This window comes from Bufo bufo, chromosome 2 (assembly GCF_905171765.1).
Source record: "Bufo bufo chromosome 2, aBufBuf1.1, whole genome shotgun sequence".
NCBI classification, from domain to species: domain Eukaryota; kingdom Metazoa; phylum Chordata; class Amphibia; order Anura; family Bufonidae; genus Bufo; species Bufo bufo.
In genome coordinates, this window is record NC_053390.1 from 56,652,837 (window position 1) to 56,668,996 (window position 16,160).

Below are 16,160 nucleotides of genomic sequence, written 5' to 3' on the forward strand. Positions count from 1 at the left end.
TTTATCTAATGCTTGATCATGTTTGCATAATATGCATAATGCTTATACTTTGATTTATGTTTGATTTTCAGCGGACTTGAATTTTTCCACCGCTTTACATTGATTCCCATGGTCTATGGTATGCACACAACTGAACCTGTATCGGCCTCCATGTGGGAGGAGCCTTACATCTCATGACGTCAGTCCCTTTACCTTTTGAATGTATATAAGACACAATGATAGTAGTGTGTTGTATGGTCTGATGAAAGCACTTTCTATGTGCTGAAACGCATCACTATGTCTTTAAGAGTGACTGAATAAACCACAGCAGTGAAAATTCCATTTGCGAGTGCCGGTCCTCTTCTTTACATTGTTTGCTGGGACGCCGACCTTTTGACACGTGCACCGCAGCCATCACAAGGCAGTGCCGACCCTTATCTTCAATACCCCATAACTATGTCATACCCAGCCGCGTCAGCGGCTCTTATAGGAAAATCCAAGCAAATAGACCTCTAGCACAATTCCCTTAAAATATCGCATCGCACATCGTTATCGCAATTTTTAGGGCCCTAATCGCAATCGCACAAAATTCCCATATCGTGCAGCCCTAGTTGCCACTGTGATTTTGTAGCAAAAAGATCACAGAGAGGCGCGGCGCATTATCAATCATGTTAATGCTCTGTGTCTCTGCTGTCCGGAATGGGGCTTGGCACTCTTTCACGCATTACCCTCACGGGATCCACTCGTGTGAAAGAGCCCTTATGGTTGCATCTTACTCTTTTGGGCTAAACATAATTTTTTTAATTGAAAATTTCCAGCAGTTTTTGTTCTACAGTGTTAATTTGCAGTTTCACACTTAGCTGTCAGGGAGCTGCTCTGAAGGCTGGATGTCTAGCCCTTATCTCTGACCTACTGACAGCTCATAAACACTCATTAAAGTCATATTGTTTTCAGTTTTATCAGAATTTAGTTAGTGAGTGTTTATAAACTGTCAGAATTTTATAGATAAGTGCTATAAGCCCTCACAGCAGCAACCTGGCGGGTTCAATGTGAAACTGAAAGCGGTTGTCTCACTTCTGCGAGTGGCATTTAGGGTCCATTCACACGTCCGCAACTGTTTTGCGGTACGCAAATTGTGGATCCGCAAAATACGGACACCGGCCATGTGCATTCTGCATTTTGCGGACCACACATGGCCTGCACTATAGTAGAAATGCCTTTTCTTGTCCGTGTCTGCGGACAAGAATAGGACATGTTCTATCTTTTGCGGCCCCATTGAAGTGCGCATCTTTTGCGGCCCCATTGAAAATGAATGGGTCCCCACCCGTTCCACAAAATTGCGGAACGGATGCGGACATGTGAATGGACGCTACTCATGTAGAGAAAGTTAATACAAGGCACTTACTAATGTATTGTGAATACGACCACCCTGCAATCCAGCAGCAGTGGTCGCCCTTGCACACTATAGGAAAAAGTGCTGGACTATGTGCACTCCCACGGTCCGGGGTCGCCAGAGAGGCCGCTGCTGGATTGCAGGGTGGTCGTAACCATGGATATGAGCAATGTATAATGTAATGGAAAAATGAATCCAGCCAGCAAAGTAGGCAATATGGACACAGTACATTAGTAAGTGCCTTGTATTAACTTCCTCTACATGATAAATTGGAAAAGCGAGTATTCCTGGCAAAATGTCAAATTTCAGGATAAAACTACGCGTTTCGGGAAAACTTAAGTCCTCTTCTTCAAGTACATTCATAATCAGACATCATGAATGTACTTACCTGAAGAAGGGGACTTAAGTTTCCCCAAAACACGTAGTTTTATCCTGAAATGTATTACATTCTACAATCAAGAAGATTCCCTTGTTATACAATCCATTGGTACCGGAGTTTTTTTGCGCTAGAACCAGGAATAGTCGCTTCTCCTATTGATTTCCTTGAGGAATTGGGCCTCTTTTCATCAAGGACATACTGCTGCAGCAGAATACTCTGTCAGCGGATTGGGATTACTTTACAAGTCTACAATAGGGTTGTGCCTATTCATAGCACAACCCCATAAGGTGAGCGTCCAATTAGATTTGATACTGGAATATATTGCTATTTTGCTATTGTTATTGCTATTATTCTACATGTAAAATGACATTTACTGAAGTGAGACAACCCTGTTGTACAAAACAAGCTGAAAATGTAAAAAATTAAATTTGAGTAAAATCATAACAAAAAATGACCCTGAAGGTATCGATATCCTTTAATCTCTACATGGTTTCCATTAATTCACTGACACAAAGAGCTGTGTAAGACCCGTCTGGAATCATAGTATAACAGATGTCACATCAGAGGACGCACTCCAGCACTCCGCAACGCCTTCCATAGTCACAATCCTATATGACATGGTGTTGCCTGCTAACTACGGTCTATATACAAAGGAGAAAGTTACCTAAAATCTCTCACCTGACGTGTCCCAGTGACAGTGTTATTAGCCCCCCCGTCATTCCTGACTATATGCATCTGTACAGTCCAGATGTTAAAATAAATGGATCCCCTATTTTGTATTTCTATACTCTCACCAAAAATGTTTTTCTTCCCCCCCCCCAAAAAAAAAAATACTGCCCCATGTCCGGATATGGACCTATTTTTAGAGAGAAAAAAAAAAAAACTCCTAAGGGTCCATTCACACGTCCGTATGTGTTTTGCGGATCTGCAAAACACGGACACCAGCAATGTGCGTTCCACATTTTGCAGACCGCACATCGCCGCCACTCTCATAGAAAATGCCTTTTTTTGTCCGCAATTGCGGAAAAGAATAGGACATGTTCTATTTTTTTTGCGGAACGGAAGTGCGGATCCGGACAGCTCATTCCGGCCCCATTGAAAATGAATGCTGTAGGTAAGGGAGGATCCGTGTCTCCAAGGCCGACCGCTGCTCCCCTGTTTTACGATACAGTCCGTCCCTATCTCATCGTGGGTCTATTGTACTGTACTCACATCATCGTGTGTCGTCTAAGGCTACTTTCACGCTGGCGTTTTGGTTTCCGTTTGTGAGATCCGTTCAGGGCTCTCACAAGCGGTCCAAAACGGATCAGTTTTGCCCTAATGCATTCTGAATGGAAAAGGATCCGCTCAGAATGCATCAGTTTGCCTCCGATCAGTCTCCATTCCGCTCAAGAGGCGGACACCAAAACGCTGCCTGCAGCGTTTTGGTGTCCGTCTGACGAAACTGAGCCAAACGGATCCGTTCTGACACACAATGTAAGTCAATGGGGAGGGATCCGTTTTCTATGACACAATCAGACACAATAGAAAACTGATCCGTCCCCCATTGACTTTCAATGGTGTTCAAGACGGATCCGTTTTGGCTATGTTAAATATAATACAAACGGATCCGTTCTGAACGGCTGCATGCGGTTGTATTATCGGTGCGGATCCGTCTGTGCAGATCCATGACGGATCCGCAACAAACGCGAGTGTGAAAGTAGCCTAATAGATCAGCGCTCGCCTATGAATTGACGATCCTAAAACACGGATGTAGTTAGGGCTGCATGTCCGTTAGCGGTGTGATGTAGGCATACTGATTTTCTATATTTAAGTTTATTTTTTAAGTTTTAATTAGAAAATGGTTTGGCGTTTTAAACAGTATCCATTGATGTCGACTTCTGCCACCATTTTTTTATTTTTATTGCTCCGATGCAACTAAAACAAAACAAACAACTTTCAAAATAGTCTTCATAAAAAAATATAAAAAAAATAAGTTTTATATACAGGTTTTATGCAGACGTACGTGTCTCCATGGTTACAGGTTACAAACAAACCCTCATCCTGTAGTCCTGTGTTACTTCCCTTCCATAGGTCATCAAGATGAGGGAAGAGTTAAGACATTGCAGGATCAGACCGCGCGTTTGTAATCCCGTAGACACATAGGTCTGCCTAGGAGCTGTATACACAAAAAGGGTAGATTTTTACATTTTAAACTAAAGACTATTTGCAAACCTTAATTTACTGCATTTGAAAAATAAATAAATTTGTTAGAAAATTCTATATAGCTCTTAAAATATCACGTATCCTCTTTGCCGTACATATTGGCTTGCTCTCCCGCCCTCACATGGTCTTTGACAATAAATACTGACGAGTCCAGCATCTTCTTCATACCAGTCCGTGCGTCTTTGCTCGATGTCAGAGTCAGGTAGTCGAAAATTCACAATAAAGAGAATAAGAAATACTTTTGGTTATAGCCAAGATGGCAGCTTTGAAGATTATGTTGGTGAAGGCTCCCCCTGGTGGGCTTTTAGAATAAGCGCTAGTAGAAAAATCGCCCTTCCCCAGGTCTGCACACGCTTCAGAGGCTCCCATCTTCTCTTGTGCGTTACGTTACGGATCAACCATTTGAATTTCCCGCTTAGTGCGGCTTTGGCACGTGACCGTCCACGTAAAAGTTTCTAGTTATTTTAGGGAGCGTGAACTCGGCTCCGTTCAGTTCTTTAGTGAGGATGATCTGGCATCCGAGTCTGGAGTTTTCTTGAAGCAGCGGCGCCATGTCCAGCATGTCATCTTCCCTGAGAAAGATGGTGAGACACTAAATGAGAAAGGCAGAAGAAACGCTGATCCACATATCACCACTAGGTGGCGCGTGGACACTACATTTCTGACAGTACTGACAGTTCCCTTCTCCTGAATCTGTACAAAAAAAAACAAAAAAAACTTATCACATGATGAGTGAACCCAAACATCAAGCCTTACCTGTCCTCCAGCCGCCCTTAGGGCTCCTTCACACGAGCGGATGCCGTGCGGGTAATCTGCTGCCAAGCCCCGTTCCGGACAGCAGAGACACGGAGCATTAACAGGATTGATAATGCTCGTGCCTCTCTGTGATCTTTTTACTCCAAAATCACAGTGAGATAAAGTGGTCACTGATTTTGTAGTAAAAAGGTCACAGAGAGGCACGGAGCATTATCAATCATGTTACTGCTTCGTGTTTCTGCTGTCCGGAACGGGGCTTGGCGCTCTTTCGCACAGCGGATTCCATGCACGGGATCCGCTCGTGTGAAAGAGCCCTTATGTGCAGTGGCGTCTTTCACTCACAAATGAGCCTCTAGGAGCAACGGGTGCATTGCCGTTACACTTAGAGGATCTCTCTGTGCAACTGCGCCCTCTGCACTTTGAGTGACAGGGCCTGGCAATGAGGACATTTTCTCTGTCTCGCTCTGTCAATTGAAGTGCAGAGGGCGCGGCAGTTGCAGAGAGAGCAGAGCCTCTAGGTGTAATGGCAACACCTTCATTGCTCCTAGAGGCTCATTTGCATATAATAAAACATCATATTTCTCAGCAATGAGGACACATATGAACATGAGACCAACACAGATGCCTTCAGCTGCCAAGCGCACATGTAACAGGTCAGCCAGTGTCATAGGTACAGAACTGCTGACAGATGCCCTTTAAGAGAAAGGTGGTGCAACCAATCAGATTCCAGCTCTCATCATAATTTTATTTTTTGAAAAATGAAAGGTCCAAAATGATTGGTTATTATGGGCACCTGTTCCACTTTTCCAAGGCAATAGGTCTTGATCTCTTCATACTAAACTGATCCATAAGAATATTTGCCAAAACGACAGAATTACCTTTCGTCTGGATCGGGAAGTTTCTCAAAATACTCTGTGCTCACATAGACCTGACACGTGGAACAGGCGAGTGAGGATTCACAGGCTCCTGTAATACAAGGAAGAAAGCTACTGAGCAATGTAGTAATCCGAACAGGAAGCAAAAAAGTAACGACTGTAAGAAACTCTGCGAAAGTCGGTAAGGTAAGGGCCCTTCCACACGACCGTATGCCCTCCGTGAGCGGGCCAAATGTCCTGGAGCGGCATTGATCGTGCGCACGGGAGCACACAGCATCATAGATTACAATGATGCTGTGCACGTCGGGCCACCTGCGAGGCAATTGTCCCGCACTCATACGATCTTATGAATGCGGGATAATAGTCCTGTGGGCGGTCTGACGTGCACAGCATCATTGTAATCTATGATGCTGTGCGCTCCCGTGCGCACGATCAATGCCGTTCTGGGACATATGGCCCGCTCACGAACCGTATATCTCGGTCTGCACTGCAGCAAGGTCTACACAGCCTGCCTTTCTGTGGACAATTATACAGAGTTGTGTCTACTTTCCGTCTGCAAAAAAACTGATCCGCAAAGAATACAGATGACGTCTGTGTGCATTTCGTATTTTGCGGAACGGAACAGCTGGCCCCTAATAGAACAGTATTATCCTTGTCTGTAATGCGGACAATAATAGGACAAGTTCTATTTTTTGGCGGAACGGACATACGGAGTAACTTCCGTTTTTTTGCGGACTCATTTAAATGAATGGTTCTGAGTACGGTCCGCAAAAAAAACCTGAACGGACACAGCAAGAAAATACATTTGTGTGCATGAGCCCTTAGTGACTGGCTCCGTCTAAAGACACAGATGCTCTCTCCCTCTCCACACTCTGATCTGCCATGTATAACTTCCTCCCCCTCCCTGCTGCTACATATGGATGTGGTGCATCCTGCACTTTTTGTGGGCCCCATTTTAAAAATGCACGTCCAAGAATAAGACATGTTCTATCATTTACGGCATGGATGCAGACATCACACTTTTTTTTGCAGCCCAATAGAAATTAATCGGTCCGCATGCGAGCCACAAAAAGTGCGGGTCGGTTGCGGAACAAATATTTAGTCATGTGCATGAGGCCCATCACTGAGGGCAAAGAGGGGGACAGCAGCAATGTTCAGTGGGATCTATGGCAGAAGCAGCAGGTAGCTAGCTAGGTGAAGGTGTTGCACACACTGTACTGCAGAAAAACAAAGCTAATTTTTAATGAAGACTAATTTAGAAAGTTTCTCAGTTTTGCAGCCAAGAAGCAAATGAATAATAATAAAAAAATCTCTGTGCAAAGGTGTCCATAGCCTTTAAAGAAAAAGATCCGTTATGGTCAATGACAATGATACAGTAAACATGATGGAGACTTCTCCTGTGCTCATGGTCGCCTCCTGCTGAAGAACGGGGTTGACAACTGCTCTGAATTCTCGCTTCCGATAGCCACTAGTAAAGGGTGTTGAGCACGCGCCTTCATTGTAGATCTGCTGGATTCCTGTATAAACCATTACCAGTCCTTCAAGTCCAATATGTAACATAAATGATCCAGTACTGGCGCTGGGCTACAGTTCATTAAGCGGATGATGGGTCTACATACCTTCCAAGTCAATGTTATACCTATGAGCAAGATATAATACACTTTCCCCGACCTTCCCTTTCACAGGGATTCTCTTGCCTTCCCGGTCCACAAATAGGACATCCACCCTGCAGACAGGACATAAGATACGTGATCTAAGGAGCGAAGTAAAGGCCTATGTATTCTGTGTAGAGCAGTGAGGACGTTTGTCTAGCCGGAGCTGCAATCACAATTCTGATCGTTTCCTGTTACACTGGACAATTTTGTTGGGAAGGAAGCGTTCCTTCCCGGCAAGCGCTTGCTCGTCAGTGGAGGAGACCGCTGCTATTCCATGCGTTTTGCTCGTTCATCGGCAGCACCTTTACACCGCCAGATAATCGCTAACGGGCATTCCTAAGAACGCTCATTAGCGATTATCTGGCAGATTCTCGGCCAGTGTAAAGGGCCCTTAACTCATTAATATAAATGTTGGTTTCCATGAAGGGGGGGGGGGGGGGGGGAGATAAACACTACATCCGTCTGGATTAATAGGCTAAGACGAGTTATATGACCTACAGGGTTCAAAGAGTTGGCACGTGTTGGACGTGTCGTGGGACCTCCTTGAGGGAGCCATACTGGACTCTCCCCCAATCCCATAGACTTTAGATGATGGGGTAGCGTGTTTGCTCAACAGCTGCTCCATTCAAACCCAGCACAGTGGAGAAAGGGGGGGGGGGGGGGGGCAGGACCCCTGTATTTAGTGATCATGGGGTCCCCAGCAATTATTTATCACCTATCCTTTAATCTAGCCCCACATATGTTACTGATCTAATAGATGCCGGCGAAGGGGGGATGAGAAGCATAACATCATTGTAGAGCACTTTTTCTTGTGCCGTTTCGGTTACTCCTCCTGGAAATGTGTAAATAGACAACGGACTGTTACTGCTCCTCTTGTCAATGGGCGTGTCCCCTCACATTCTAAGGGTCCATTCACACGTCCGCAAAATGGGTCCACATCCGTTCTGCAATTTTGGGGAACAGGTGCGGACCCATTCATTTTCAATGGGGCCAGAATGTGCTGTCTGATCCGCAAAAAAATAGAACATGTCCTATTCTTGTCCGCAATTGCGGACAAGAAAAGGCGTTTTTTTTATGAGAGTGCCGGCGATGTGCAGTCCGCAAAATGCGGAACGCACATTGCCGGTGTCCGTGTTTTACGGATCTGCAATTTGCGTATCAGCAAAACACATACGGACGTGTGAATGGACCCTTACACTGTCCAATCAGTGCTCACCACGTCAGACTGTGCAGTGACACAACCCACTGACAAGGGGAACGGTGATGATCACGTTTCAGTTTAGGCCTCATGCACACGAAACGTATTTTCTTTCCGTGTCCATTCCGGGTGTTTTTTTTGCGGACCGTATACAGAACCATTCATTTCAATGGGTCCGCTTAAAAAAATTAAAGTTACCCTGTGTGCATTCCGTTTCTGTGTCGGTTCCGCAAAAATTAGAACATGTCCTATTATTGTCTGCATTACGGACAAGGATAGCACTGTTCTATTAGGGGACAGCTGTTCCGTTCCACAAAATACGGAGTGCACACGGATGTCATCCATATTTTTTGCGGACCGCAAAATACATACGGTCGTGTGCATGAGCCCTTATTCATAAATTTCCAGGAGGAATAACAGAAGATGCTTCAGAACTGTCATTTCATTGGGAATACAAGCAGACATGACAGGGGCGCTGAGCGGAGGAGGCTTATTTGTTTGCCTCCTTTCCCTCCCCCTTCAGGCATCGTTAGCGGAATGCAGCTCTCTAGATCTTTTGTTACACCGTTCACCTTATAGATTAGGTCTGGATTTTTCACTTACGTCTCCTCACGTGGCTCTTTTGCTGGACCGTCCTCATCTGACTGGGGGGCGACTAAACAAAAAATAAGCAGTTCAGTTCCTTGTGGCAAATAAGTTATAAAATGCATATAATCTAAAATGGTAATAAAGGAAGAATAATGTTCAGATAACCGCAATAAACTGCAGTTCTATTCCTTCTCTTCTTGCAGCAGCCACAGAGTCACCAAGCTTCTCCTCCGTCCTTCAAGACTCCATTTATTAAGTTTCCACTGAATTCAAAGAAGATTCTGGGGCTCTGCACATGACCGCATGCCCTCCGAGACATACGGTCCGTGAGTGGGCCCTTAATGGGGCTGCATGATCCCCAAGAATGGATTCCCACAGACTCCAATTATCATGGTCAGGCCTTAGGACAGAGGAGGCAGCCATTGCATCACCATTAGATTTAGCTTAGGACTTAAAGGGGTTGTCCTATGAAAAATATTCTACAGTTTTCAAACCAGCACCTGGATCTGAATACTTTTGTAATTGCATGTAATTAAAAAATTTGGTATAGCCGCTGAGTTATTCAAAATATATCTGTATAGCGCCACCTGCTGTTTGTTCTTTTTCCTATTTCTTTGTCTTGCTCACTGAGAAGGCCGCACATGCTCAGTTTCATCCTATAACTGTCTCCTGAGCTGTAGCAGAAAGGACATGCCCCCTGAGCCGTGATAGGGAGAGCTGAGACGCGCCCCCTGAGCTGCAGCAGAGAGGACACTCCCCCTGAGCTCCCAGCTTTCATATAAATCTAGCAGAGCAATGAATATGGAGATCTCTGGATCCATGTGGTTCTAGCTTTGTTAGAAAGAGATTGTCATGTGCTATATGAGGCCTGATTTTCATTTTTTACATTAATTATGGGATAACCCTTTTAAGCAAGGTTGGTGTCTAAGGGACTCTATGCATTTTGTGGGTCTAGATTTTTTTCGGAACAGACGCACCAGATTGTGCCCCCCCCGTTGACGGGGTGAGGTCCTGAAATTGAGCGAGGGTCTGCCACGGCCACATGACGTGGCGCTGGACATTTATAGGCATGTAAATTCTTAGGGCACAAAAAAGTCACTTTAAGGGGTTACCAGCATTTAACATTCCATGGGTTTTCCATATATACTTATACTGACGGCCTATCCTCTGTATAGATCATCAGTATGTGATCGGTGGGGGTCTGACAACCGGGACCCCTGCAAATCAGCTGTTTGAGAAGGCACTGGTGCTTGCAGTATCGCCGCAGCCTTCTCTCAGCTGAGAAGCGCGTGAACATAATGTCACGTGGCCTAGGCAAAGCTGCGAAAAGTCGGCGGCACTTCTGTGCGCGCCAATGCCCTTTCAAACAGCTGAGCGGCGGGGGTCCCAGGTGTTGGACCCCCACCGATCAGATACTGATAACCTATCCAGAGGATAGGTCATCAGTAGAAAAAAAGTCTCAGAAAACCCCTTTACTACGGCAGGCTGATGGGTCCTGCTGGAGTGCCCTTTTTGGGTGATCAGGGGTGGTCCTGGACGCTTGATCCCCCAGCGATCAATCACACATAGGCAGGACCTAGGACCCAACCATTACAAAATCCGATCTCTACCTGTGGTCTGATACGCTCTGCCATCACTCTGCAGATTGCTTGGACTGTGTTGGCTGAAGCCTGTGGAGACCTGGGACGTCCTGAACGCCACATTACTCCTGTAACACCAGGAGGTCAGACCCCCGGCTTTTATGCCTCTTCTTATCAGGGACACGGCCATCTTTCGGATAGCTCTGGTTAAACTTTCTCCTTCAGACCTTTTAGTAAGATCCGGATGCGTAACCCAAGAAATAAAGAACTGCAAGAAATAAAATATTACACATCACCGAATACAAAGAAAACTCCTCAACACTGAAACAGCAACGTCAAGATGAAAAGTGGTGGAATTATGGAAATCACAGCCTAGATAGACATGTTAATGATATGCACATTATAAAAAAAAAATAGAAACAAAATTATCAAAAAAAAAAAAAATCATAAAAATAGCTAGTTCTGCCAGGAGTACACATAATCTAAATTCCCTACTGGGATTATCTCTACAGCAAGTAGTTGAGGAGCGAACCCGGAAGGAGGCCATTTTAGATTTAGTATTCACAAATGGGAATTTGGCATCTGATATTACTGTAGGGGAAAGCTTGGGATCTAGTGATCACCAGTCAGTGTGGTTTACTATAAGTACAGTGACTGAGTCACACCACACAAAAACAAAAGTTTTAGATTTTAGAAAAACTGACTTTTCTAAAAATTAGATTAGTGGTATACGAGTCCCTATCAGATTGGAACAGTTTCAATGGAGTCCAGAAGAAATGGGACTACTTAAAAGTGGCACTATTGAAGGCAACAGAAAATTGCATTAGGCTTGTCAGTAAAAGCAAAAAAAGGAAGAGACCACTGTAGTACTCAGCAGAAGTGGCCAAAATCATTAAAAACAAAAAGATAGCATTTAGTAATTATAAAAAAAAAAAAACGAGGATGACAGGCAAATTTATAAGATTAGGGAGAGAGAGGCCAAACAAGTTATAAGAGCTTCTAAAGCACAGGCAGAAGAGAAACTAGCTCAGTCAGTGAAAAAAAGGCGATAAGGCATTATTCAGATACATAAATGAAAAAAGGAAACTAAAACAAGGAATTACCGAATTAAAAACAAAAGGAAGGTATATGGAAGTAGATAAAGAACTAGCTGACTGCCTCAATGAATACTTCTGTTCAGATTTTACAAAGGAAAATGAAGGAAAAGGACCTCAGTTAGGAAAGAAGACTAATGAATCTTTTGACACATGTGTCTTTACAGAGGAAGAGGTTCTAAGTCAGCTGTCTAAAATTAATACAAATAAGTCACAGGGGCCTGATGGGATACACCCAAAGCTATTAAAAGAGCTCAGCGGTGAACTAGCAAAACCATTAACAGATTTATTTAACCATACACTGGCAACAGGAGTCGTCCCAGAAGATTGGAAATTAGCAAATGTTGTGCCCATTCACAAGAAAGGTAGTAGGGAGGCATCGGGCAACTATAGGCCAGTAAGCCTGACATCAATAGTGGGGAAATTAATGGAAACCATACTTAAGGAGAGGATTGTGGAACATCTAAAATCCCATGGATTGAAAGATGAAAAACAGCATGGGTTTACTTCAGGGAGATCATGTCAAACTAATCTTATCGATTTTTTGGATTGGGTGACTAAAATAATAGATGGTGGAGGTGCAGTAGACATCACTTATCTGGACTTTAGTAAGGCTTTTGATACTGTCCCACATAGAAGGCTTATCAATAAATTGCAGTCTTTGGGCTTGGACTCCCATATTGTTGAATGGATTAGGCAGTGGCTGAGGGACAGACAACAGAGGGTTGTAGTCAATGGAGTATATTCAGACCAAGGTCTTGTTACCAGTGGGGTACCTCAGGGATCTGTTCTGGGACCCATATTGTTTAATATCTTTATCAGCGAAATTGCAGAAGGTCTCGATGGTGAGGTGTGTCTTTTTGCTGATGACACAAAGATTTGTAACAGGGTTGATGTTCCTGGAGGGATACACCAAATGGAAAAGGATTTAGGAAAACTAGAGGAATGGTCAAAAATCTGGCAACTAAAATTTAAATGTTGAAAAGTGCAAGATAATGCACCTGGGGCGTAAAAACCCAAGAGCAGAATATAAAATCAGTGATACAGTCCTAACCTCAGTATCTGAGGAAAGGGATTTAGGGGTCACTATTTCAGAAGACTTAAAGGTAGGCAGACAGTGTCATAGAGCAGCAGGAAATGCTAGCAGAATGCTTGGGTGTATAGGGAGAGGCATTACCAGTAGAAAGAGGGAGGTGCTCATGCCGCTCTACAGAGCACTAGTGAGACCTCATTTGGAGTATTGTGCGCAGTACTGGAGACCATATCTCCAGAAGGATATTGATACTTTGGAGAGAGTTCAGAGAAGAGCTACTAAACTGGTACATGGATTGCAGGATAAAACTTACCAGGAAAGATTAAAGGACCTTAACATGTATAGCTTGGAAGAAAGACGAGACAGAGGGGATATGATGGAAACTTTTAAATACATAAAGGGAATTAACAAGGTAAAAGAGGAGAGAATATTTAAAAGAAGAAAAACTGCTACAAGAGGACATCGTTTTAAATTAGTGGGGCAAAGGTTTAAAAGTAATATCAGGAAGTATTACTTTACTGAGAGAGTAGTGGATGCATGGAATAGCCTTCCTGCAGAAGTGGTAGCTGCAAATACAGTGAAGGAGTTTAAGCATGCATGGGATAGGCATAAGGCCATCCTTCATATAAGATAGGGCCAAGGGCTATTCATAGTATTCATAGTATTTAGTATATTGGGCAGACTAGATGGGCCAAATGGTTCTTATCTGCCGACACATTCTATGTTTCTATAAGTATGGAGTAGGAGGTCCACCCGCAGAAATACACGCCTTGGCAAGATCTCAATAAGGTTATAAATGGTTGTCTAAGGAATGTTTTGCCACACTGGACGCACCTGGCCACGCAAATCATCAAGATCCGCTGCTAGCAGAACCCTTTGCAATTGCCGACCAATGACCGGACCTCTTGTCGATCTGCTAGAGTGATAAACCAAGGTCTCTTAGTTTACAACAAATGGCGATAACTGGTGTGCGGATGAACAGGAAGCATTGCACAATCTACCAACACAACTTGATCCGATTTTTTAGGTTAAAAAAATGTTACTTTCAATCTGGCTTTTATGCCCCTCCCACATGCCACAGATTGGAGCTAGGTGCTTGAAAATGTCATCATCTGCACATCTTAGCGACACCAGCTACTTCCTCGATTTGCGTAACCTTACAGCTTGTCCTTCTTGGTGGTGCAATTTCGATGCACGAGTATGTCCACCTTTGTGTAGTATTTTACGGGTTTTTTTATGTAGAGTATACACATAAAGATGCGGATACATTATTTATACTAAGCTATATCCTGTATTATACTCCAGAGCTGCACTCACTATTCTGCTGGTGGAGTCACTGTGTACATACATTACTTATCCTGTACTGATCCTGAGTTACATCCTGTATTATACCCCAGAGCTGCACTCACTATTCTGCTGGTGGAGTCACTGTGTACATACATTACTTATCCTGTACTGATCCTGGGTTACATCCTGTATTATACTCCAGAGCTGCACTCACTATTCTGCTGGTGCAGTCACTGTGTACATACATTATTTATTCTGTATTGATCCTGTTACATCCTGTATCATACTCCAGAGCTGCACTCACTATTCTGCTGGTGGAGTCACTGTGTACATACATTACTTATCCTGTACTGATCCTGAGTTACATCCTGTATTATACCCCAGAGCTGCACTCACTATTCTGCTGGTGCAGTCACTGTGTACATACATTACTTATCCTGTACTGATCCTGGGTTACATCCTGTATTATACTCCAGAGCTGCACTCACTATTCTGCTGGTGCAGTCACTGTGTACATACATTATTTATTCTGTATTGATCCTGTTACATCCTGTATCATACTCCAGAGCTGCACTCACTATTCTGCTGGTGGAGACACTGGAGGTCATTTACATTTAACGCTTTACAATCAGAGGGTTCATACACAAACAAAATCATACAATACACAGCAACAAATGAATCGACTATTTACACAATAGGATTAATGGTCCAGGGAGTAGATCTAAAACTGCACGAGCAGTCACCAGCCGCTATCTGCAGTGCTTCTGAGAGCATGGGGTGTGATTGACATTGATTGATCAGGTTCTGAAGAATGAGGTGGGGGGGGGTGAATGGAGAAGAGTGCGGACCCAAATAACCGTTGTTTGGGTCCGCATCAGAGCTGCATTTCTTTTACGACTCGGATGCGGACCCATTCACCTCAACGGAGCCGCAAAAGATGTGGACAGCACTCCATGTGCTGCCGCATCGGTTGATCCGTTCCGTGGGGCCACAAAAAAAAATAATAAAAAAAAAAAATTAGAACATATCCTATTCTTGTCTGTTTTAAGGACAATAATAGGCATTTCTATTGTAAATTGCGGAACGCACACAGCACGGTCGTGTGCATGAGCCCTAAAGGTGGATTTACATGGCCAGATTATTAGGAACGAACATTCCTGCGAGCGCTCGTTCCAGACAATCTGCCCGTGTAAAGGTGACGCGGATCACCTGATGAACGAGCGAGCCGCTCATACTGTGGAGGAGATCGCTGCTTGTAGGTGCAGCCGTCTCCTTCACTTCCTTCCCGACAACTGGCTGCTCCTCAGCGCGCGCAAATTTGCCTTTAGATTACAGGATGTGATAGGTCCCCCTAAAAAGATGTATTTTTTGGGAGCACCTAAAACTGTGGGAATTGGGATATAACCCGAATACTTGGGGTAGCGAATTCCATAGAACTGGTGCAACGCGAGAGAAGTCTCGGAGACGAGAAGTTTGGCAGAATGCAAAACACGGGTAGGACGGTAGACAGGGAGGAGATGTGGGGGGAGGCACTGCGGATGAGAAGTGTAAACTATTCTATAGTGGACGGGAATCCAGTGCAAAGACTGGCGCAGGATGGAGGCATCAGTGCTGTGACTAGCACAGGGTGGAGGCACTGGTTTAGTCATTTGTACAGGGTGGAGGCATCTGTGTAATGACTAGCACAGGGTGGAGGCACTGGTTTAGTGACTCGTACAGGGTGGACGAATCAGAGTAGCAGTTAGACAGATAGATCTGCGTTCAGGATAGATTGGAGAGGGGAGGGTTTAATGAAGGGGGGGGGGACCAATTAGTAATGGGTTGCAGTAATCAAGACTAGTGTTGAGCGAACTTCTGTTTTAAGTTCGGCGTCTAAAGTTCGGCTTCCGGTTACCGAAGAATCCCGAATTCCGTTGTGGTCCGTGGTAGCGGAATCAATAATTGGCCATTATTGATTCTGCTACCACGGACCACAACGGAATTCGGAATCCATATCGGGATTCTTCGCTAACCGGAAGCCGAACTTTAGACGCCGAACTTAAAACAGAAGTTCGCTCAACACTAATCAAGACGGGAATGGATCAGGGCAGCAGAGAACCTTCAGTAAGAAAAGAGCAGATGGTGGACATGTTTTTGAT

At 44.3% G+C, this 16,160-nt stretch overlaps 1 protein-coding gene across 2 annotated transcripts in view; it reads right to left on the reverse strand.

Moving 5' to 3' along the window:
- Nucleotides 1–3,652: 3,652 nt before the first annotated feature.
- FDX2 (ferredoxin 2) overlaps nt 3,653–16,160 on the reverse strand; it is a 33,370-nt gene continuing 20,862 nt past the window's right edge. For both annotated transcript variants that reach the window (XM_040421135.1, XM_040421134.1), the window contains exons 2-6: nt 10,639–10,876; nt 9,044–9,095; nt 7,207–7,313; nt 5,591–5,678; nt 3,653–4,528 (exon numbers count right to left, since the gene is read on the reverse strand). In XM_040421135.1, the coding sequence (XP_040277069.1) occupies nt 4,372–4,528; nt 5,591–5,678; nt 7,207–7,313; nt 9,044–9,095; nt 10,639–10,798 (564 nt within the window). In that variant the 5' untranslated portion in view covers nt 10,799–10,876 and the 3' untranslated portion in view covers nt 3,653–4,371. The remainder of the gene's footprint in view (nt 4,529–5,590; nt 5,679–7,206; nt 7,314–9,043; nt 9,096–10,638; nt 10,877–16,160) is intronic.